This window comes from Microtus ochrogaster, chromosome 6 (genome assembly GCF_000317375.1).
Source record: "Microtus ochrogaster isolate Prairie Vole_2 chromosome 6, MicOch1.0, whole genome shotgun sequence".
Classification (NCBI taxonomy): domain Eukaryota; kingdom Metazoa; phylum Chordata; class Mammalia; order Rodentia; family Cricetidae; genus Microtus; species Microtus ochrogaster.
In genome coordinates, this window is record NC_022013.1 from 58,349,984 (window position 1) to 58,374,846 (window position 24,863).

The following is a 24,863-nucleotide window of genomic DNA, read 5'->3' on the forward strand; positions in this document are numbered from 1 at the left end:
CTGTAGTATAGGGTGGCACTTCTGCTTCAGCCGCCTGAGGTGAATGTCATTTTCCCCTCAAAATTACTAGAAGCCAGATAAGAGTAAAAACCCATCGGCAGAGCTGGGGATGTAGATGAATTGGTAGAGTGCCTGGCACTCTCGCTAACACCTCATAACCAAATATGGTGTTAAAAGCCTACAGTTGCCAGACCCAACCTCTTGAATGAAGGCAGGAGGATCAGAAGTTCATTGTCCTCAGTTATATAAGGAGATGGAGGTAAGCTTGGGTTAGACTCTGTCTCAAATAAGAATAAGCAAGCAAACAAATTCCCATAAGAGAATTGAGGACAGTGAACCACATGTGCGCCAGGCCTCTCTGTCTTTGCACTGCAGTCTTCAGTGAACATTCAGGCATAGTAAGCCAGCACCTGCGTCTGGAGAGGAGCGCTGGCAATGGTTCCATCTTAGTTTGGGTATCTTTTGCTGTGACCAAACACCGTAACCAAAAAGCAAATTGTGGAGGACAGGGTTTATTTAGCTTACTCTTTCATCTTATTTCATCATCGAAGGAAGTCAGGACAGGAAACAAACAGGGCAGGAACCCGGAGGCAGGAGCTGATGCGGAGGCCATGGAGAGGTGCTGCTTACTGGCTTGCTTCCCCTGCCTTGTTCAGCTTTCTTTCTTATGGAATCCAGGACCACCAGTCCAAAGATGGAACCACACACAATAGACTGGACCCTCCCCATCTATCACTAATTAAGAAAGTGCCCTATAGCTGGATCTTATCAAGTCATTTTCTTAATTGAGGCTCCGTCCTTTCACAGAACTCTATTAGTGTGTCAACTTGACATATGACTAGCCAGAACACACCCTATTAGAGGCAGCCGGACCTTTTTTGAGGGTAGGACAGCCAACCTCAAAAGGCGGGTACCCTGAGGAGGAACAGTGGAGAATGGAGGCAGTCTAGTCTTGAGTTCTGGAAGGTTGAAGCCCACCTCTTCTCTTTACCTGGCACTTCCTGTACTTCCGGAGAAGGACTGAGGACAGGCAGAATGAGAGAAAGTCCTCTTATTTACTTCACCCTCACTTACTGTTAGATGTCTCATCCCTAAAGGAGGATCGGTGAGGACGAGCGGGGCAGAGAGAGAGCACCTTGGCTGTAGAGAAGAATGCTTGGTGCTGGAGAACAAAGAACTTTCCTGCAAATCGAAAGCCTGGTACCTGTGTTTTAAAAAGAACACTGCCGCAACATTTGCTTTTGGTTTTGTTTCTGTCTTCAGTAAGCTTTAGTTTTGTAATAGTTTGGAGTTTATTGAAAGATTACAAAGATGGTAGGAGGAGTCTTCTTCTGCCCCATACTCATGTTTCTGTATTACTATAGTAGTAACATGTATGTGTATATATATAAATAAATTACTTTGGAAATGTGTAGTAGTAACGTGTGTGTGTGTGTGTGTGTGTGTGTGTGTGTGTGTGTATATAAATTACTTTGGAAATGTGGAAATAAGTTTCTGCTTATAAGCTACCAAGTCTATGATATGTTGATATAATATCCGTAACTGACAAACACTAGAATTATAAAGTATATGGACCGCAAGACAGTGGTGCAATTTCTTCAAAATACTAAAAGAAAATTAAAAGCCATCATCCTATAATCAGTAAGAATGTCTTAATTTTCTTTAAATCTAACAATGATGAAGAAATTGCCAGCAGATCTGATCTATTATAAAAACATTATCTGTTTTGTATGGTTGTGAGTTCTAGGACAACAGAAGCTACATAGTAAGACCCTGTCTTTATTTTTTTTAAAAAATATTTATTTATTTATTTATTTATTTATTTATTTATTTATTTATTATTTATACAGTATTCTGTCTGCTTGTATGCCTGCTGCAAGACCCTGTCTTTAAAAACAAAGCAAAATAAAAACAAAATAGTTGGGGCAAAATCATCCTATTAGAGGAAGAGAATAGGTCAAATAACTCTCCATTCAATCGTTGGCAGGCTTCCTCATAGCCATTAGCAAGACTGACAAGTTCTTTTATCCCTGTCTGCTGTAAGATGTCCACTGTAGGGAGTCCATTAGTTTGAATTAAGAGCTCCAGAAACGCCGGGTGGTGGTGGCGCCCGCCTTTAATCCCAGCACTCGGGAGGCAGAGGCAGGCGGATCTCTGTGAGTTCGAGACCAGCCTGGTCTACAGAGCTAGTTCCAGGACAGGCTCCAAAGCTACAGAGAAACCCTGTCTCGAAAAACCAAAATAAATAAATAAATAAATAAATAAATAAATAAAATAAAATAAAAATAAAATTACATGTAAAAAGAGCTCCAGAAACTTTTCACTGGCCAGAGTAAGTTCAGAAGTTAAGTCTCTATTACAACCTCCTGAGAAACATTAAGAGCAAAGTTAATGAGGAAAATTATCTGATGTCATGATTAATATAAATCTTGTTTGTAAGGTAAAATGTAATTGAACAGTTGGCTGGTTGTAGAGGAATAAAGTCAGAAAAATGGTATTCTGTATATCTAGAGATATTGACATATTGTTTGGTTTTTAAGCCAAAACAAAATATACTGAATAGACTAAAAAAATGAAAGCTATGTAGCCGGTAGTGGTGGTGCATGCCTTTAGTTCCAGCACTTGGGAGGCAGGCAGATCTCTGAGTTTAAAGCCAGCCTGGTCTACAGAGCGAGTTCCAGGACAGCCAGGGCTATTTTTGAGAGAAAACCTATCTCAAAAATCCACCCCCCAAAACGAAAAAAAAAACTTGAAAGCTGGTGGATTGCTTATTTTTATTGTTAAGAGTAGTTGACTAAATAAAACAGAAGTAGATATATATATTTTAAGTTTGAATGTGTCACATGCCAGTGATCTCTAACTTATGATAATTCAACCTAGGGGTTTTTGTCTTTATGATGGCGTAAAGACGATAAGCATTCAATAGAAATTGCACTTGAATTTGATCTTTCCCTGAGCTAACAGTATGCGTATTCAACCTTGTGATTATGAGTGTAAACAGCTGTCCCCACTGTACATGGCGTTGCTAAGCTAGGTTGTTCAGTAAGCTTAGTATGCTGAATACATTTTTATGTGTAATGGTAAGTTATCTCTTATCTGAAGCCATGCGGCTTTCCCTGATTCTCAAAACTGCTTTTTTTCACTGATTCTGATATAATCCAAACATGACATTTGGTTCAGCTCTTAGATATCTTTTATTTAAAACAATTTTCTCATATTTTTTATTACATGCTAACCTAAAAAATTATTTACTTATATTTTTATTCGTGTGTGTGTGTAAGTCAGAAGATAACATGTAGGCGTCTGTTCTGTGGTCTTATCATGTGGATCCCAAGGATCAAACTCAGGTTGTTGGGCTCAATGGCAAGCACCTATACCTCGTGGTTCTTAACCGTCCTAATGCTGCGACCCTTTAATACAATTCCTCATCTTGTGCTGACCCCTAAACTATAAAACTATTCTTTTTGTTAATTCATAACTGTAATTTTGCTACTGTTATGAATCATAATATAAATATTTTTGGATACAGAGTTTACCAAAGGGGTCACAACCCACAGGTTGAGATGTGCTGCTCTCAGTCATCTTTTTGGCCCTTGCCTCTTTTTTATTAAAGGAACTAGGCCAGTTGCTGTAGAACAGTCTCTGTGTGCTGGTAACATGTTCTTTTATTCCTTATATTTCCAATAAAGTGAATTGATGAAGTTAGCTTTTATTTTTATTCTGTTAACCTTTATTACTTTGAGAAGGGCCTCACTATGTTATTCAGGTTGGCTGTGGACTCCTGGGATCCTGCATCAGGCTCTCAAGCAGCTATGGCTATTGGTATGTGTGCTATCCTGCTCAGCTCTTTTATCTGTCTACCTGTTTGTCTGAGACAGAGTCTCTGTGTGTATCCTTAGCTGTACTCCACCTCAACATACAGATCGGGCTGGCTTTGAACTTAGTAGAGCTCTCCCCGCTAGGATTAAATGCAGTGCTACCATCCTAGCTTTGTTTTTATTTTATTTTTGGTTTTTCGAGACAGGGTTTCTCTGTGTAGCCCTGGCTGTCCTGGAACTAGCTCTGTAGACCAGGCTGGCCTCGACTCACAGAGATCCACTTGCCTCTGCCTCCTGAGTGCTGGAATTAAAGGCATGCACTGCCACTGTCGGCTTTTGTTTTTATTTTAAGTAAGCCCACAAACTCAAGTTGGTTTTAGATTTTGTATAAACATTTAAGTAAGTTTATGGGTTAAGTTGCATCTTCCCTATTAGACAGTTGGTAGACAACTTTTCAACTGGGATTGTTAACTGTTTTATAGGTATTAAAGAACTGGAAGTTTACTTTCTAAGCATATAATAATTCTTCTGTCTAGGAAATTTTCTTTTTTTATTATTTTTCCTTTCTTATTAACAATTGAGCTTGAATGTCAAGAAGTCTGTGGTCCTCTATCTTCCAAAGACCTAGCATAAATGCCTGCAGAAATAATATTTGTGTAAGGTTGCCCCAACTGAAGTGACAAAGTACTATGAACTGGGGTGACTTAAACAAGAGATATAATATCTTACAGCTCTGGGAACCAGAAGTCTAAAATAGGTGTTGATACATCAGTGATGAGACAAGATTTGTTCCAGTATTAGTTGGTTTATTGTTTTCCTTATTTATATGTGAGGTCAGAGGACAGCTTTCAGATATCAGTTCTCCCCTTTCACCATGTGTTTTCCTTGGGTCAAACTCAAGTCATTAACTTGGTGACAAATGCCTTTACTTGCTGAGCCGTCTTACTGGCCCAAGTTTTTATTTATTTTGAAACAGGGTCTCACACTGTATCCTAGGTGGCCTAGAACTTATCATGGCTCACGAACTGCTTTATAACTTGTGGATGTCCTCTTGCCTAGGTTTTTAAGTCCTGAGATTATAGATGTGAGCCATCATGCCTATATTTTCAATGTATTTTTGACTTTATCTTCAGTTTAGACAGTTCATCAAGACATAGCCCCATTGTAAATCAAGAAGCATTTCCATCATTGTATGGCATTTCATTTGTATTTTAATAAATAAAGCTTGCCTGAACGTCAGAGAGTAAAATAGCCATCCTGTTCAGCCTTACAGATCAGGCAGTGGTGACATACACCTTTAATCCCAGTAGCCACACTACTTTGCTATAGAAACAGGGTGGTAGTGGTGCACGCTTTTAATCCTAACACTAGGGAGGAATATAGACAGAAGAAGACAGCTTTCAGGCTCAGTCTCATTCTGAAATTTTTGGAGGCAAGATTGCCATTTTGGACTGAGGTAGACGTAAGAGCCAGTGGCTGGCTGTTTTGCTTTTCTGACCTTCAGGTTGAACCCCAATATCTGTCTCTGGGTTTTTTATTATTTGTGCTACACATCATTCTAGACCGTATAAGAGTTAAGGAGAATCCAGGTGCAGTGGTACATGCCTTTAATCTCACCTCTTGGGAGGCAGACACATGCAAATTTCTGTGAGTTTAAGGCCAGCCTGTCTACATGTCAAGGTGTAGGTCATCCAGGGCTGCGTAAAACAAAACAAAACAAAAACCAAGCAAGCTAAACATAAAGGAGAATTCAAGAGAGAAAGAAACAAAAAAAATGAAGCATTAATAACTATTATAATTTGACCAAACAGTGGTAGCACAAACCTTTAAGCCCAGCACTCAAGATGCAGAGGCAGGAGGATCTCTGTGAGTTTGAGGCCAGCCTGGTCTACAGAGCGAGTTCCAGGACAAACTCCACAGCTACATAGAGAAACCCTGTCTCTAAAAACCAAAAACCAACCAACCAAACAAACAAAAAACAAAAAAATGCTAAAAAAAACCAAACCCACAAAACAAATAAAAACCTACTATAATTCTTTACTTTGTAAATGGCATGATTATACCATTAAAAATCAATTTTGTACATTAATTTAGCAGTTTGTATACAAACACATAATATAGTTCTCTATAGTAGCGATGAACACTTTGTAAATTAATTCAATTTACACTGTCATTGAAATACCAAATGCTAGGGCTGGAGAGATGGTTCAGTGGTCAAGAGCACTGGCTTTTCTAGAGGACGTGAATCCAATTCCCAGCACCCACAACATGAAAGCTCACAACGGTCTGTAACTCCAGTTCCAGGGAATCTGATATCTTCACACCAGCACATAAATTAAAGTTAAATTATTAAAAAATACCAAATGCCTATAAATAAGTCTAAAATATGCTTTCAACACTGAACCGTATAAAGCATTGCAAGTAAATTTCAAAAATAATCTATAAAAGGTAACCTAGTTAGTGATGAATTAGAAAAGTCAGTATTGTAAAAATGGAGTTCTCTTTAGTGTTCTGTAGAGGCAGTGAGATTTTATTAACATCTCAGTAGAATTTGCTTGGAGAAATAGACAAGCTACTTCTGTAAATTTTTGAAATGTAAAGGACTAGCAAGAACTCAAACCACTTAAAAGGACAGTGTTTGGAGACCTTTTTTTTTTTCTGAAGCTAGTATTTTCTTTATGCCATTGTAAATAAGACTGTGTGCTCTTGGGCAAAGAGTAGACATAGTTCACAAACATTGCTCAGTCCTGATGTAGGTGGGTCTTCTATCTATTTGTTGCTTTCATTGGTTAATTAATAAAACTGCTTGGCCTGATTGGTCTGAACATAGGTAGGCGGGAAAGACAGAACAGAATGCTGGGAGGAAGAAGGAAGTGAGGCAGACGCCATGATTTTCCTACCCAAGATGGACACAGGTTAGGATCTTTCCCAGTAAGCCACCACCTCGTGGTGCTACACACATTAATAGAAATGGGTTAATCAAGATGTAAGAGTTAGCCAGTAAAAGGCTAGAGCTAATGGGCCAAGCAGTGTTTAAATGAATACAGTTTGTGTGTTGTTATTTCGGGTGTAAAGCTAGCCTTGTGGGAGCCGGGCGGGACGAAAAGCAGGTCTACTCGCCTTATCACTACACAGTCCAGTCCAATGGGAGAAATATAATGTCATGTGGGTTCGGCTGTGGGAAGCAGTGAGCTTGCTCTTCCACCTACTACACAGACAGAAAGTCCAGCAATAAAATGTAAACACCAAAGCTATCAAATCTTTATAATTTTATCTTGCTGCATATCACAAGTTCCCCAAGACTTAGTGGTTAAAGACTTATTTGTTTATTACTTGATAGGTGTTATGTGAAGAATTCAGGAGGTGTTTTACTAGCTAAGGGTCTCCTTCAGGGTGCAGTCAAGTTCTGTGAAGGCAGGACGGTGTTGGAGAATTTCTCTAAGGTGACTCGTGTCCCATAGCTGTTGGCAAGCTGCCTTGGCACATACAAGCTCTTAGCAGAATGCAGTTCTTTACCTCTTGAATCTGTTGGTAGGCCTGCCTGAAGACAGCTTTGGATCCAAGAATGAGAACTAGGAGGAAGATAGAATGCTCTTTACGCATTCTGTTGCCTAGGCTAGGCTTAAACTCCAAGGGACGATGGAGGCTAGTTATCACAGTAGTCTAGCATGTGTGTGGGGCCAAGGACCTCAACTCCAGTTCTCATGCTTGCATGGTAAGCACTTCACCTACTGAGAGTCTCCCACCCCCGCTCTGATTTTTTAAAAGTGATTACTTTTATTTTTCACGCACAAGGTTTTTGTTTATTTGTTCTCTCAGAAATCCCCATGTCATAGCAGATCAAGTCACTCGATCTCCACTCACTGGTGACAATACCATCACTGGCCTTTGCAGTCCCCCTGATCTTCATTGTGCTCTTTTGTTCCTTCTGCTGTTTTCTGGAGGTCTTTTTCTTCTCATAAAGGCCATGTTGTCTTGCATCTGTGTTTAGTCTCCTTCTTTGCACAGTATAAAGAATCATGGGTCATGCTGGAGCCTGTCGTCTTGCCACCACCAAGTGGTTGAATCTGGATACAAAGATGACATCTGGTATGGTTTTGTGTATTTTGTCTAGCTTTTTCCAAATTTTTGGTTCTGATACTGTTGCCTTCCCAGGATGAAGGACAGGACATCAGTGTTCAGTTATTTCTCCTGAAGTAGGAGGTAAGTCAGGAGCTTCCTGTTCTATTACTGTTCATGATGGTGGCAGTCCCTGAACTGCCAAGGAGGAGAAACAAAATGGGTGATTACTTCTAGCTATAAAGTTTCCTTGTCTGTATCCCAGAGGTTCTGGTAGGTTGTCTTATCTTCAGTTGATTCTAGGAATTTAAAATTTTCTTATCTGATTTCCTTAATGATCTACCATTTTATTTATTTATTGATTTGGTTCTACTTTGTAGCCTTGACCCATTTGGAAGTCACAAAGATCCACTTGCTTTTGCCTCCTGAGTGCTGGCGCTAAAGGCATGTGTCACCACAACTAGCCTCCACTGATCTTTGAAAAGGGTTATTTTGCTATTGATTTCTAGTTTTATTTTACCATGATCTGAAAAGATGCAGCGGATTATATTAATTGTTTTATATTTATAAGAGGTTTTTTTCATAGCTCATTGTGTGGTCAGTTCTTGAGATGGTTCCATGTCCACTGAGATGAATATATATTCCCTGTCTGCTGAGTGTAACATTCTATAGATATCTGTTAAATCTAGTTGATCCATGGTGTAATTTAGCTTTAGTATTGCTTTGCTGATTTTGTGTTGGAAGATGGCTCTAAATGTGACTGGAGTGCTGAGTCCCCAGTCTTTCTTGTAAGGACCTGTGTGGTCTTTTACGCCATTCAGTGTTTATGAAATTTGGGCCCTCAAGATTCAATGTATAAGTTTTATAATATGCATACCCTCCTAGTGAAATTTTCCATTTATTAATATGTAGAGGCACTCTTTATCTCTACTGACTAGTTACGGATTGAAGTCTGTTTGATCAGATACAGGAATTGCTGTCTCAGCTTGTTTATGGCTTCCATTTCTTGGCACTGTGGTTTCTAACCATTGACTCAGTTTCAATGCTTCTCTTAGTTAAGTGAGTTTCTTTGAGACAACAAATCTCTGGATCTTATTTAATAATCCAGTTAGTTTAGCCTGCCTTTTCATTGGTGCCTTAAGGTTCTTTATAGTGGAGGTTATAAGTGAGAAGGATTTGCTGGTGAGAAGGGTTCTGTTGTTTATTGTTCTGGTTGGCTAGTTTATCAGTAGTTCTTCCTCTTCTGGTAAGTAGTTGTTTGCTATGTTGGTCATGAGTGATTCATTCCCAGTTCTCCCATGACAGTTCTTCTGTTGTTTTCATGAAATACATTCTTTCTGTGTTCTTGTGTATGAAACTTTATTCTGCTGTGTATGGTATTCCCTTAAGTTTCTAGAACCAGGTGTGGTGGCACACACCTTTAATCCCAGAACTGGGGAGGCAGAGGCAGGCAGATCTCTGGGAGTTCAAGACCAGTCTAGCCTACATAGTGAATTCCAGGCCAGCTAGGGCGAGATAGTTGAAATTTTTTTTGCAGTTCTGGGATTGTCATTAATTGATTTAACTTATACTCGTATTAGAATGACTTTATTTTTTGTTTTTGTTTTTTGAGTCAGGGTTTCTCCGTAGCTTTAGAGGCTGTCCTGGAACTAGCTCTTGTAGACCAGGCTGGCCTATAACTCTCAGAGATCTGCGTGCCTCTGCCTCTCGAGTGCTTGGATTAATTGTGTGAGCCACCGCCACCCGGTTTAGAATTACTTTGCTTGTCCATTAATTTTAAAAGATTTTTTTTTCTGATTATAACAATCTTGATTGACAATTATTTTCTTTTAGGGTTTGGAATATATTATTCCATACTTCCCTGGCCTTTAGAGTTGCTGATGACAGAGCTAAGTCTTTTGATAGTCTGTCTCTATGATAGTCTGGTAGGTTTGTCCTTTACTACCTACTGTCTGTCTCTATGTTAGTAGGTATTGTCTTTTCCTATTGTTGACATTGTTTCTTTGTTTTGTATTTTTGATATCTGAGCTGTGCTGTATCATAGAGAGTCTCTTCTAGTCAGGTCTGTTTGGTGTTATAATTGCTTCCTATATATGACTGTCTTTTTCTTTCTCTAGGTTTGGAAAATTCACTGCTATAATTATATTGGATAGACTATGTGCCCAGTTCCTTCTAGCCCATGGATTCTTAGGTTCAGTCTTCTGAATATATAGATTTCTTGGAAGCTTTGGTCTTGTTTATTCCTTTTTTTTCTTTCTATATGTCTCTGTATCTTGACCTTGTCTACCATTTCTGAGATCTGTTTTTCTGCTGGTCTTATCTATTGGTGATACTTTCTGCTGTGCTTTTTATCTGATTAGTTGATTCTTTCATTACTATAATTCTGTTAAGATATTTAAATAATAATGGAATACTAATTGAACTAATGTTGACTTATGCCTAAAAATTAGAAAATCTTAAGACACACATAAGAATTAATAGAATAGGAAAGAGAATTTGACTATTTGGCAATTAAAATTTAGAAAGGTCTGCAAAGAAGCAGTGTATGGTGGAGTAAGCTGAAAAAGAATAAATACAAATTGCCATTGATACTTTTTAAGAAGTGTTTAGCATCCTTAACCATCAGGCAAATATAAAACTATTTGGGGATTCCATTTCACCCCAGCCAGTGGCTCTCATCAAGAAAACAAATGCTGGTGAGGATGTGATAAGGAAGAAGCCTTATGCATTGTTAGTGGGTGTGTAAACCCATGTGGACACTATGGAAGTAAGTGTGATGTGTCTCAGAAAGATAAAATTACAACTTCCATAACACACACACACACACACACACACACACACCCCATTCCTGGACGTCCGCCACAAAGACTCTATGTCCTGGGACTGGAGTTGCAGCTCATCTAATAGAGTGCCTAGCATGCATAAAACCCTGGGATCAATATCTAGTACTAAATAAACCAGGCATTTGCCTGTAATCCTACACTCTGTGGGTGGAGGAGGAAGGGCTAGAAGCTCAATTATCCTTGGCTACATGGCAAAGTTCAGGGCCAGGCTGAGTTGCATGAGTCACAGTTTTATCAACAGACTTTCCTATCCCACCGTAGAGATGCTTGCACATCCATGTTTATTGGTGCTCTTTTTACAACAGCAAAGAAATGGAATCAGCCTTAGTGTCCCAAGATTCTTTTGTATTGCTGGGAGTTGAACCAAAGTCTTTAGCATCCTAAGCAATTTATCCCGATCCATAGTCCTAGCTGTAGCCTGGATTTCCAGCAATAGATGAATGGATAATGAAAATGTGTTATATACACACTGTGGAATTTTATTCAGCTATAAACAAAAGAGAAAACAGGAAATTTGTAGGAAAATGGATAGTCCTGGAAATATTACATTGAAGGAGGTTACCCAGTCTCAGATAAATACTTTTATTCTCTCTTATATACAGATCCTATTTCCTAATAGTTTATATATATGCACACATATATAGATATACATATATGTATCTGTGTGTTAAGTGTGGGGAATGGTCAGAAATCTAGAAGGGCACCTAATAGATGGGGGGGGAAGAGGTTTTAAAGGAGAGGAATGGCCAGGGTGGTAGAACACATGTGATATAAAAGTAGACGGGAACTACTAGGGCAGAAGAGACTAGTGGGGAGATGGGGGAGAGTGTGCATGTGTCAGGATAAAGTATGAGCATGTCATAAAGAAATGCAATACTCTATGTGCTAATTAAAAATGAACACGAGTTCTGGAAGAGGGTCTACATCTTAATTGTTTTATTAGCTCTAACTCTGATGAATTTGATGGTTGGTAAGTCCATAAAAATATATTTGATGTTAAAAATATAAAATTCAGTGTGTAGCTCCACAGCTTCCATTCCAAATGGTTGCTGTACTCTATAGAAGTTCATTGAGTTTTATAGTCTCTGGGTTTGCATAATTACTGTGTATGTTCTCTTTATCTGCAGTTTTTTAATAATAAAATTTAAAATTAAAAAATAAATAAAAAGGACTGGGATGTAGCTCAGTTGGTAAAGCATTTGCCTAGCACACGTGAAGCCCTGGGTTCCAGTATAAAACTGAGAATGCTGTTATATACCTGTCTCATCTCAGCACAGAGAACTAGAGGCTTGGTTGTCTTCAGCTAACCAATATATATAGGGATTTCTAGGCCAGCCTGGGCTCCACGAGACCCTGTCTCAAAAAAAAAAAAAAAAAAAAGAGGAGACTTATTACTTTGTGTAGTAATTAAAAACTATGTTTAGGATAGCATTAAGAATGTGCCAGGAGATTATGAATTGGCATAAGAGGGAGCCATATATGTATCAAAACAGTAAAAAAAATTCATTTTTATTATTGCCACTATGTAAAAAAATACGTGTAAGAACAAAAAAACTTGAAGGAAATACAGCTTGTTGAATACAACTTGTTGGGTATGTCACCAATTATGTATGAATGTAGTTTACTAGATTTAAGACCATAGAAGGCTATTATTAATTATTGTGTGCCATCTCACAACACCGTGAAGTGAGAATGTTTATTCTCAATGAACGAAGAAACAATTCTCAACTGACAGATAGAGAAGCTTAACGTTATTATGGATGTTAAGACTATAGAAATAGAATAGTAGAATGAACCCAATGTGGCTGTCACCTGGCTTTAGCACTTGACAGTTTCAGAGCAGGAGGGGTTTGAATTTATCCCCGCCTCATTCCAAAACTGATGCTTCAGTTACAGTCCCCTCCCTACATTGTTTGTTCATTGATATTATTGTGCAATCTTATAATTGCTTGGTGTTTGGGGGAGTAGACATGAAAAACCTTCATAATGGCTATGGCACATTGTAATTGTGAGATTTTCTGGTTATTTGTGTGCTAGAGAAAGTAGTTTCTTTTAATCACATGGGGTTTGTCAGAAGCGTTTCTTTAGTTGTAGTGTGGCAGAGACAAAACCTGCTGCAGCAGTTCATCCTGTTTTATAAATCACAGACACTTTTCATCAGACTCTGACCACTCTACAGATAAAGACCATGGTGTGTTAGTCTTTCTGACTGGTGGCCTTCTGCAGATTGAGAAACTGTGTAATTATTAACTGTGGTAATGGATATGTACTTGCTGGTTTCCCCTGGTATCTTAATGAGCTTTAACCCTCTGAGTACAGCTAAAACATAGCCTAGAGTTGTTGAAACTTATCATTTACTGAGGACAGTTTGTGTGACAGTTTGTACACATGCCAGTCCTCACCACTGTCCACCCCCACTCATGTGCTCATCATTTCTGTAACTTATACTGTTGGTAGCATCATCCTTCGGTATAATTTTAAAATTTGTGTTTGTGTGTGTGGACACATGCCATGGCATGTGGAGTTCAAAGCACAACTTTTGGAAGTTGGTTCCTCTTTTCCATTGTGAGGTCCAAAGATTGAATTTGGGCCGTCGTCAGGCTTGCTCAGTGAGGACTTTCATCCCCTAGGCCATCTCACTGGCCATCTTATAATGACTCAGTGTTAAATAATCAAGGCTGTTTTCTAGCTAATTCTTAAAGAGTGAAAGTCCCACACTTAGGGTATTTGTTGAGACAAATAAATAAAGGCATAGTGAAATAACTGTAATATACAAATAGCCATGTGTTTTATATAATCTTGATTCATCCCAGACCTTTCTGGATCTGGAAGGTTTCTCTGAGGTATCAAAACTGTTTGTATTACCCTCGTGTGTACCACCGTCTGTCCCTGTTTTGAAGGGAAGGAGGGCTTTGGATTTTGATTCTTCTGTGATTCTGTCAAACGTAGTAATGCTACAGATATGATTAGGTCTGACACCGAGGAAGGATTAGTTCAGTGCAAGCTCAGAAAACATGAGTGGGTATATGGCAGTGAAATGAACAGGCTTGGATGCAGTTCTGTGCAGTCATGTAAAATAACAAGACAGCTCAAGAAAGAACAGAAAGGAAAAGAAAATTCAGATCAGTGGAAGAACTGTTTGGGAAAGAGCCGTGTTCTGAAACTCAGGAACAGAGTGTCTCACGGTTCGGTACTGTGAGTACTCATTTGGCAATTTGGACTTTGTTATTGTCTTATGATGATCTTTATAGAGATAGGAAGTGAGAGTCAGATTTCAAGATACTGAGAAAATGCTACGTGAGGACACAGAACGTGGGAATGTTTTACATTCTTTCTGTACATCTTGGAGACAGCCTACAGCCAGCCTGGCCCTTGGGTAAGCCAACTAAGACAGTTTTCTGGGCCCTGTGTTGGTTTGGGGAGTGGAGATGATTCCGAGCTGTACTTCACTTTTTTTTAAACATTATTAAACTTTGTAATTAATCATATTCCTAAGAGCGTATGGAAAACACAGTTAATAGGCAGCTCCATCCTCATTGTGCTGACCTACATTGCCCTTTCTGTTGACATCCTGCTTTTAATTCTGTATGATCTCTCTTTGATGCTCATTGCTTTAGCTTTGCAATGATACTATAAACCCCTTAAACTCCCTTATTGTTGATTTTCCAGTGCCTAGCATAATGCCTGGCAAGTAATTTTGATTATTAAATAATTTAATACGTGCCTGTCTTTTAAACCCCAAAGCAGTTGTAATTTGTGGCCTTACAGAATAAGAAAGTAGAGTGTTTGAGGAAAGGGGTGATCAGCAGTTTCAAATGGCAATTGGGAAGGATTGAAACTGACCTTTGATCGGTCTACTGGAAGGTTCTCCACACTGAGGGCATTGGAGCAAAATTGTAATAGGAGACAGATTTAAGTGGAAAATGATTTAAGAAAAAATGAGGACAGAGGAGCAACATAGAACTTTTCTCTTTCCTTTAAAAGACTCAGGGCTAAAGGGAAGAAACTGGAGAAGAATGCCCACAGGTTCACCAGCAGGGAGTTTATTAGCAATGGTCTTGCTTTATGCCTTGATTCGCTGTGAGTATTTCCTCTTCCTCTAGATAGCATTTTGAAGGGTTTTGCAGTACTATTTGGGGCCTCCTTGTGGTGAATCTAATTAATGGCATATAACTTAAAAGAACCTAATATACCAGTTATTGCACATGAAGGTTATTTTATGAAGGTTAAATGAAGGTGGGCTGTGTGATTGATACATGAATACTCAGTTCTTTGCTTTCCAGTAAATTGTAATGTGACACCAAAATCGCTTTACCTTTCTCCTCACGGTACTTCACTATTACAGGCTGTAAGTTATCTGAAAATTTTAGTCTATATAACTCCTAATTATTTTCTTAAACACATTTTTTTTAAAAAAGGTTCATTTTGTGTGTGTGTGTGTGTGTGTGTGTGTGTACACACCAGAAGGTGTGGGATGCTCAGGAGGATCCCATGGAAGTAGAGTTAGCTTGCGGTGAGCCACCTGATATGGATGCTGGGAACAAAACTTGGGTCCCCTGAAAGAGTAATACGCACTCTTAACCACTGAACCATCTCTCCAGACCCTTAACTGATAAACTTCAATAGCTGCTGCCATTGTTCTCAACTTTCATATTAAGTATTAGCAATGGGCCTGTTGTTCTTTATTCTTGGAACATTGTATTCTGTCTGAAGGCTGTGAAAGAATGCCTGAATGACCAAATGAAAAAGAACTGGCATTATGAAAATAGAACATATTAGTCATATATCATAAAAAATTAAACACAGAAGTATTTAAAACAATCATCTATAATCTTGTTCCCTCATGATCTTTTTGAGAGAGAATCTAGCTTTTATAGCTCTAGGCTCTGTCCTCAAACTTAGGAGGGCCCTGATGCTTTTGTCTCCAAAGTATTGAGATACAACTGTGTTTTATGTATATATGTATATATATATATACATACATATATATGTATACGCACACACACACATACCTAAGCCTTCTTGATTCTTTTTTAAAAATATTTTTAAAGGTTTTTTTGAAACAGGGTTTCCTCTTTCCTCTGTACAACAGTCCTTGTTGTCCTGAAACTGTCTGTGTAGACAAGGCTGGCCTTGAACTCACAGAGATCTACCTGGCTCTGCCTCCCTGGTGCTGGGATTAAAGGTTTTGTTTGTGCTACTATGCTTTGCTTGGCTAAGTTATATATCTTTCCTCCTTCCTTCCTCCTCCTCCTCCCTCTTTCTCTTCTTTTTCCTCTTCTTCCTTCTTCTCTTCTTCCTCCTCCTTCTTCTTTCCCTTTCTCTTCCTTCCTCCTTCCCCACCCTTTCCCCATTCCCCTCCCTTCCCCATTCCCCTCCCTTCTCCTTTCCCTTCTCTTCCTTTCTTTCTTGTTTTTTTTTCTTTTTCTTTTTCTAGACAGGGTTTCATTATATAGCCCGGACTGTTCTGGAACTCACTGTATAGACCAGGCTGACCTCAAACTCAGAGATCCACCTGCCTCTGCCTCCCAAGTACTGGGATTAAAAGCATGTGCCACCACTGCCCAGCCCAGCTAAGTTATATATTCTAAATGTTAATTTTTCCATTAAAATTTATGTGTTTAGAAGATGCATTTGTATTGACATGGTTCTCTTAGATTCAGTGAGAAACTCTGCCAAAAAAAAAAGAGTAAAGGGATCAGTAGAGAATACTCAGTGTCTTTTCTGGCCTCTTCATGTGCTTCTGAACACACACACACACACACACACACACACACACACACACACGTGCACGCATACTTATGAGAGCTCAGCAATAATATCAGGAAACTAGGAGAGAATAGAGACTCCATGGAATTTTATTGGTAAATGTGAGAGCAATCAGTAATATTGCTGTATGCAATCAGTAATACCTGCTGTATGTGAGGACTGGGTAAGAGATATAAAAGTTATTTCAAAAGGGATTGTGCAGGCAGGAACAGGATTGCTAGGACCCACTTGGGGATTAACGGCAGTGAATTTCAAACAAGACCACTGTTTAGGTAATCATCCCCACCCCATCCCCTAGTTTGTAGTCAGAGTACATGAGGTCAAAAGTACCTCAGGCCTTTGCCTCCATATTATTGTACTAATCAATGTTTTTCAGTGAATAATAGGAATATATCTGTTTAATTAAAGTCAGCTATGAGCAAGTGGTAAGTTGAAATGTTTCTTTACCAACCAGTAGGGTGTTTGCTCATATTTCCTTACATCAAGTACCATAGTTTATAGAAAAAAAGGTGTTGTCTTTTATTTGTTTCCTTTTTTGTTGTTGTTGTTTTTAGGTTTTTGAGATAGAGTTTCTCTGTGTAACAGTCCTGGAACTTACTTTGTAGACCATGCTGGCCTTGAATTTACAGAGATCCTGCTGCCTCTGTCTCCCAAGTGCTGGGATTAAAGGTGTGTGCCACAACTGCCCGGCTAGTGAAAAAAGTTTTTAAATGATGATGAGTTTCTTTTTATGTATTACATAGTTATTACCATCAATTTGGATTTGTTTGTATTATAGAAAAGATGAAGCTGGGCATAGTGATGCACACTTATAAACCCAGAAGGTTAGGATTCAAGGACATCCTTGGATGTATAACAAGTTCAGGACCAGCCTAGACTACATAAGACCCTCCTCCGCATGACGGCACATGCTTTTGATCCTGGTACTCGGGAGGCAGAAGCAGGCAGATCTCTGTGAGTTTGAGGCCAGCCTGGTCTACAGACTGAGTTCCAGGACAGTCAAGGTTACACAGAAACCCTATCTCGAAAAACAAACAAATGAACAAAAACAAAACAACAAACTAACTTGTTTTTTGCCTTTCAGTTTGTGCCTTCTATTGATTATGAGATTGAGTTCAGAGGAGGTTCAAAACTTAACTGAGAGAGTCTATTGAGTTAAGAAGACAGATATTTAAGGATAATATGATACAATTAAATAAACGACTGCCCTTTAAAGCTAAGTTGTTATTTAATTGGGACAGGATTTGACAACACAAGAAATGCACATTCTAAAAATGTACTTGTTTGATGCTTAGCTTTGTGTCTCTATCTTACAATTAAATTTTAATATTAGATTTATTAGTTATTAATATTTGTGTGTGTGAGTGAGTGTGTGATATGTATGTATGAATGTAAGTCTAGGTGTCCCATGGTAGAGGTCAGAGGACAACTTTGGGAGTCACTTCTCCCTTCCCAGCATGGTTTCCGAGATTGAACTCAGGTTGTCAGGCTTGCATAGTAAGCACCTTACACTGAACCAGCTTATTGGCCCTTCTCTCAGTCTTTAATTGAAGACTGTAGGTGGAAGTTTCTATCTTGCCTGGTCCCACTGACGTTCAGCCCCAAAGAAACACAGGGTCTTATGTTGATTAGAAAGTATTTGGCCTATTAGCTCAGGCTTATTATTAACTAGCTCTTACAACTTAAATTAACCTATAATTCTTGTCTCTGTTTAGCCACGTGGCTTGGTATGTCTCAAAAAGACATCTCATCTTGTTTCCTCTGTATCCAGGTGGTGATTGCATCTCTGCCTTTCCTCTTCCCAGAATTCTCCTAGTCTGGTTGTCCTGCTTATGCTTCCTGCCTGGCTACTGGCCAATCAGCATTTTATTAAACTAATATGAGTGGCAAATCTTTACAGTGTACAAGAGCATTATCCCACAGCAGAAGATTTTCTTTTGATTTTCTTTTCTTTGTTTTAAAGACAGAATTGCTTTGTGTAACCCTTTGGCTGTCTTAGAAGTCGTTCTGTAGACAAGGCTGGCCTTGAACTCACAGAGATCTGCCTCCCTCTGCTTCCCAAGTGCTGGGATTAAAGCTGTGTTCCACTACCAACTTTCTGATTTTTCTATAATTTCTTATTTATTGATTTTATAATTATATTGGCATACCAAACTAAATGGCATGTTTTTGATTAATAGTTTGTTTTCATCATATCAGGTAGAAGACTACTAATAAATTAATTTTGAAATTTTTATTTTATCAGAAATTATGAGTCAATCTCAAGTTCACATTTTTTGGGGTGCTCCAATTGCTCCACTGAAGATGGCGATATCACAGGGAACAACTTCCACTACCAACGCCTGGGAACAAATCCAGCTTTTGTATAAACAGCAGTCTTTACATCTGAAGGCTGAAAACCAGGAGCTTGAAAATCTGAAAGACTACCAAATCCCAGAAACTGCTGCCCTTCCAAATGTTCTTAGTGGTCACCTTTTAACAACTCATGTGACTAGGTCTGTGCAGATGGAAGATGGCTTCATCTGTTCTGCTTCTGAAACTCAGAGTATGGAGTCCCAGAAGGCTCACCCCTCAGGCCGGAGTGATATACCTGATGAGCAGATATGTGAGTTTAAGGACAGAATTCAGCATTTACCTGAAGAAGAAAAGCTTCAGTGTGACGCTAAGAAGATTATAGATGAGCAGTCCAGAAGCCAGTCAGATCCCTGTGCTGAGGACTTTCAAGCAGATGTGTTTGCATTAGATCATAAGTGCACAGCTGGATTGGATTTGGACTGTACTGAACAGATTGACACAGGGCCGGGTGCTGTGAGAACAAAGCCTGTGCCAACTGAACATGAAGGGCAGAGTCAGGAGGTCTTTTCCTCTGACACGAAGTGTGAGTCAGAGTCTGAGGGGGCAGCTGGGACGGCCTCAGGCCAGAAAATATCTACAGACACAGAGTTTCTCAGTATAATGTCTTCCAGCCAGCGTGCTCTTCTAGCTCACGGGAATAATACAGGGCAAGACTGTCTAAATAAAGGGACTGTAAACATGGAGATGGAGCCTACAGGATGTCCAGAAGGAAGGCAAGCTGAAGATAATCTTTTTAAGCCCAGAGAAGATTCTGAAGAAGGATCTGAAAGTGAGCAAAGCCAGGCATATTCCCTGGAACTTTTTAGTCCTGCTTGTCCCGAATCAGAAAGCAGTCACGTTCACAGAAACCCTGGAAAAAGTCTTGAAGATAATAGAAGCTTGCAAAGTCTTTGTAGTACTGAAGAAAACCTGCCAGCAAAGGAGGTGTGCATCGAGTTGTGTAGCTCAGGGATGCTGCACTCTCAACTAAGTGCCTTCTGCCAGCGTGCTGCAACAAGAAGCCGGTCCTCTAAAGATATTTCCCACCATTCCAAAGCTCTTTCAGAAGTCCATCAAGTGTCCAAGAAGCCAAGGATGGATTCTAATACAAGAGAGTCAGCCAAAACAGTGCCCGGCAGGATCATGTCTGAATTTAAGGCCATTAAAAAGATATCATTTATAAAAAATTGTGACTCTAAAAGTCAGAAGTATAATTGCTTAGTCATGGTGCTAACCCCATGTCATGTGAAGGAAATAAGTGTAAAATCTGGACCACATTCTGGCTCTAAAGTACCATTAGCAACAATTGTAGTAATCGATCAATCAGAAATGAAGAGGAGAGTTGTTCTGTGGAGGACTGCAGCATTTTGGGCACTTACAGTGTTTCCTGGGGACATAATTTTACTTACAGGTAAGGCCATTAAGTATAGTGGCAGCTTGCTTTGTAAAGCTGTGGTTTTTGTTTCTTGTCTCCCAGGGTTCTTTCCTTGCCATCTGCCTACACTGGGAGTGACTGACCCTTTGTAGTGTGTGTTGCTCTCCTTACTGCTTCCTGGGGCTGTAGTTCCCTTCTTTGGTCTGTACTGCCTTCCCCTTCCCTGGTTGTTTCTCATAATCATCCATCATGTGATAGTTTAAGTCCTATCATGGGGCTCCTTTTTGCTATTTTGTTTATTTGTTTGTTTCGAGACAGGATTTCTCTGTAACCCTGGCTGTCCTGGAAGGGTGGACCAGATTGGCCTTAAACTCATTAATCTGACCTGCTTTTAGAGCACTGGGCTTAAAAGCGTGTACCACCCCCGCCAGGCTTCGTTTTGCTGTTTAAGGCTCTGTTTATGTGTCTTATTAACTCCTTTGCTTTATTAGCAGTATTTTTATGAAAGGACAGTATTTCTGCCACATCACTCCAATAATGCTGTATACATTAAACTCTTACTGAAGGAACAGACACAGATGTTGATGGACTTTTGTTTGTGTTTTTTGCGACAATCTCCACCAGCCCAGGCTGACCTTAAATTTGCTATTATATTCAGATGAGGATGACTTTGCATTCTTGCTCTTCCTGACTGCTCGCCAAATGTTGGAATTTTTAGAATATTAAAGAAGTTAGGTTTTCCCAATAGTAAAGTGGTGACTGACTGGACCAGCACCTAGGTCACAATTTAAACAAGGCCATCTTATTTCAAGGTCATTCACTGATAGGTAGAAACAGTCCTGCTACCTCTGGTTTTTTTCCATATCATCCATACAATTGTTTGTAAATAGTTAACATCAAGTAACTGCTGGAATTTATTTAACATTTAAATAGGACAGTTAGATTATTACTTTTAAAGGTTTTTTTTTCTTGTTTATTTCAAGACAGGGTTTCATTGTGTAGCCCTGACTGTCCTAGAACTTCCTCTATAGACAAGGCTAGCCTTGAATTCAGAGATCCAGCTGCCTCTGCCTCCCAAGTGCTAGGATTAAAGGCATGTGCCACCATGCCCTGCTCTCTTTTTTATTTTTTGACTCAAAGTCTTATTCTATAACCCAAACTGGTCTCAAATTCATGACAGTTCTTCTGCTTCTGCTTCCTGAGTACTGGGATTATAGGCATGTTACTGTACCTGGTGAAACTATTTTGTTTCACTTTTACCCTAAGAACCTTGGGCCACACCATGCTAGCCAACCACTCTACCTTTAAATTACATCCCTAGCCAATCATGATCTTATTTGTAGTAATACATGAACATGATATTTGGTGTATCTGACATATGAGTAATATAGCCACCAACATGAAATGAAAAGCTGTTTGGAAATATCTAAAACAGCTAGCTGGTCATGGTAGTGGATGCCTTTGATTCCAGCACTCAGGAGGTAGAGTCAGTCAGAACTCTGTGAGTTCAAAGCCAGCCTGGTTTACATAGTGAGTTCCAGGACAGCCAGAGCTATATAATGAGACCCTGCCTCAAAGATATATATATATGTATATGTATATGTATATGTATATGTGTGTGTGTTTATTCCAAGGTGAACATGTGGTAGTTTGAATAGTTTGACTATTCTGTGTCTAAAACCCATCTGTAATGTAACTGGCTTCACAGTGAAGTCCTGCATTGGTTAGTATTTTTATCCACTTAACACAAACTAGAGTTATCACAGAAGAGGGAACTTTAGTTCAGAAAATGCCCCCATCTGGTTGGCCTATAGGTAAATCTGTGGGGCATTTTGTTGATCAAGGGTTGTTGTGGAAGGACCCAGCCCTTTGTGGGTGGTGCCATTCCTGATCAGGTGGTCCTGAGTTGTATAAAAAGCAGACTGAACAAGGCATGGAGAGTAAGCTATGGAGAGCAGACCAGGAAGCAGTATTTCTCCTGGTCTCTGCTTCAGTTTCTGCCCCCAGATTTCTGTACTAAGTTTCTGCCATGACTTCCCTCAGTGAAAATTGTAAGTTTCCTTCCCTAGGTTGCTTTTGTCATGGTCTTCATCATAACAGTAGGAATCAAATATAGAAAAGTTCTCAGAAAGAAATACAACCATAAGTTGTTGAAACCGTTAGTTGAAATACAACTTCTTCTAGCAGATCATTACAAACAGGAAATCTGTGGTTGCCAACACCTACAGTTCCCACTCACGAGCAATGATGGTTGAATTTCATTTTCAGCTGCTGGACCTGCCATAGTGTCTGTAATTCATTGGTTTTGAATCAGATACATATTGCAGAATAAGCTGGGATCCAGACATCTTGTCTCTGTAGTTCAGCCATTGTCTTTTTTTGTTTGTTCTTCTTTAGCTTTAAAAATCCCTGGGTCTGATTTTCAAATTTTTCCAGAATTGTAGAATAGCATACCACTATTGGCAAGGAAGTACAAGATGAATGAAAAGTTAACATCATTCCCTTAACAGAACAACATATTACATATAGAAATTGGGTGCCAAGTCTATTGTAAAAGACAATGTATTGAAAGATAAAAAAGGACTGAAAAAAGTTGTGGGCCAAACCCACCATACAGTAGCTCTTTAATGAGACAAGAGTCAACATTTAGTCCGGCTGTAAGCCCAACCAGCCAAATAAGTAGGAAAGGAGTTCCTAGTATTATTTTCTGACAAAATTCCTTATTAATTTTGAGCTTTCTAAGGAAAGATAGTTGTATCTTTTTGCTTGCTTTGCTGTTTGTCATTCTCATGCTTTTCCTTCTTTTCCAAATCAAATACTTATCTCCTCTTGATATTCTGGGCATTGTTGTTAGCTCTAGCTTCCAGAAGACTAATGACTGTGATGTTGGGTACTTCTCGGTGCAGGGCAGTGCTTTTGTGGGACTTGTCACCATATGGCTAAAGGATAAATGGCCTGGTCTTGTGGTCCAGTGCAATAGTGTTGAATTCAGGTCTCCTCCAAGTTTATCCACAGTGGCACCTTTTGAACCTGAATAAACCAATTCTGTTTTTGATGGCAGCCCAATGGAAGAGTGTAGCATTTTCTTTGCTTGCCATGTGTATAGCTTGCTGGCACAAATTCTCAGTAGTGTGTGTATATTCTATATTATCTAGGCTTGACTATGTTCATATGTTGTGGTTCCACCCAATAAGTTCTTCATATCCATGGTTTAGTGGTGTTGGGACTTGATTTCCTTTGGGTAGAAAAAGGGGCATGCTTCAGTATGTCTCTGATGCTGGTAGTCTGCCATTTTGTTTTGAAATCATTTCTACTGCTGCATACTGGGAGAAAGTTGTGGGGATTAGGATGGGAAAATTGAGCTCAGCTGAGGGCAGTGTGAATTCAACTTCCTCCTCTGTCTTGGACCAGGTGACTCCCGACTTGTTCATGCCTTATAGGCAAGGGTCTAGGTTCAAAGTTTAAGTTTGCTGTTTTATCATTTTTTGCCATAAGAACTCAAGTTGCCTGGTGTATAAGATGTGTACATAATGTTTTGCCATGACTAGTTACTACTGTGTGCTTGATAAGTGAACCACAGTGAACCACTCATGGTGTGACGGGATTTTGTTGTGTTCTATTTTCAGATGTCACTGTTTATGAGGATCAATGGGTTGGTGAGACAGTACTCCAATCAACATTTACCAGTCAGTTAGTAAATCTTGGAAGTTATTCGCATGTCCGACCTGAAAAATGTAAGATATATTTTGAATATCCTGCATTTAGGATGCTTTTAATTCATGACTTTTTGACTTTAGGATGGTACAAAACTGGTATGAACATACTTTGGGTTTTGATCTTTTCTGGACTAATGATGTTGCCAGAGGCAGAAAGCCAAGGGTCACAGTCAGCCATCTGATTATAAGGTGAGCTGCTGAGACTTCACATTGTGCTGTGTTGCTGTGTGGGGACAGATGGTAGACTAGGTATATCTAATACATTTTGGATATATCTTTGATATATGGTGGGGTCATTGGAATGTTACCTCATTATAAATCCACCGGAAGTCTGCAAGCAAATATTTTAGGAAAGATTCGAGTAAAACTGGCTTTTATGTTTTCTAAACATTTTCATGTTTTCATGAAATTGGAGCTCATTTTTATTTTTGCATTACTAAGATTGAAAATAGGGCCCCACCCGAGCCTAAACCTGTGCTCTACCCTTAGCCTTTAAAAAAGAATTGAAAATAGAACTTTAAAAGACGATTATGGTAGGGGTAAGAAGGGGCCCCAGCTGCAGATGGCAGCTGTGTGCCTAGAAGAGAGAGAGAAAGATGAACTTGTATATTGTTGATCACATAAGTATTGGCACTTGTGTTTCATTTTCTTTTTAGGGAGTCTACAAAGTGGTGGGTTTTAGTATTTAATGAGTTATCTCTGAGATACTGTCTACAGAAAAATGTAGATAGACAAAAGAAAACATTTTTCTCAGTCATTCTACAGACTTTTGAAGCTTACCTGTGTAATATCACCCTCTGAGTCTTTGAGATAATTAAAAATCCTCTGGGACTCATAGTCAGACAAAGTAGTTTGAAACCTTTTCTATCATTGCTTAGAAAAGATGGCTTCCTTCCTGGTGACCATCGCATGCACAGTAGTCACTCCTCTCAGTGTTGAATGGTGTTCC

At 39.2% G+C, this 24,863-nt stretch overlaps 1 protein-coding gene across 1 annotated transcript in view; it reads left to right on the plus strand.

Moving 5' to 3' along the window:
• Shld2 (shieldin complex subunit 2) overlaps positions 1-24,863 on the plus strand; it is an 88,477-nt gene that overhangs the window by 29,920 nt on the left and 33,694 nt on the right. Inside the window, exons 5-6 of the mRNA XM_005348615.3 lie at positions 18,735-20,234; positions 23,825-23,932. Coding sequence (XP_005348672.1) covers positions 18,740-20,234; positions 23,825-23,932 — 1,603 coding nt within the window. The 5' untranslated portion in view covers positions 18,735-18,739. The remainder of the gene's footprint in view (positions 1-18,734; positions 20,235-23,824; positions 23,933-24,863) is intronic.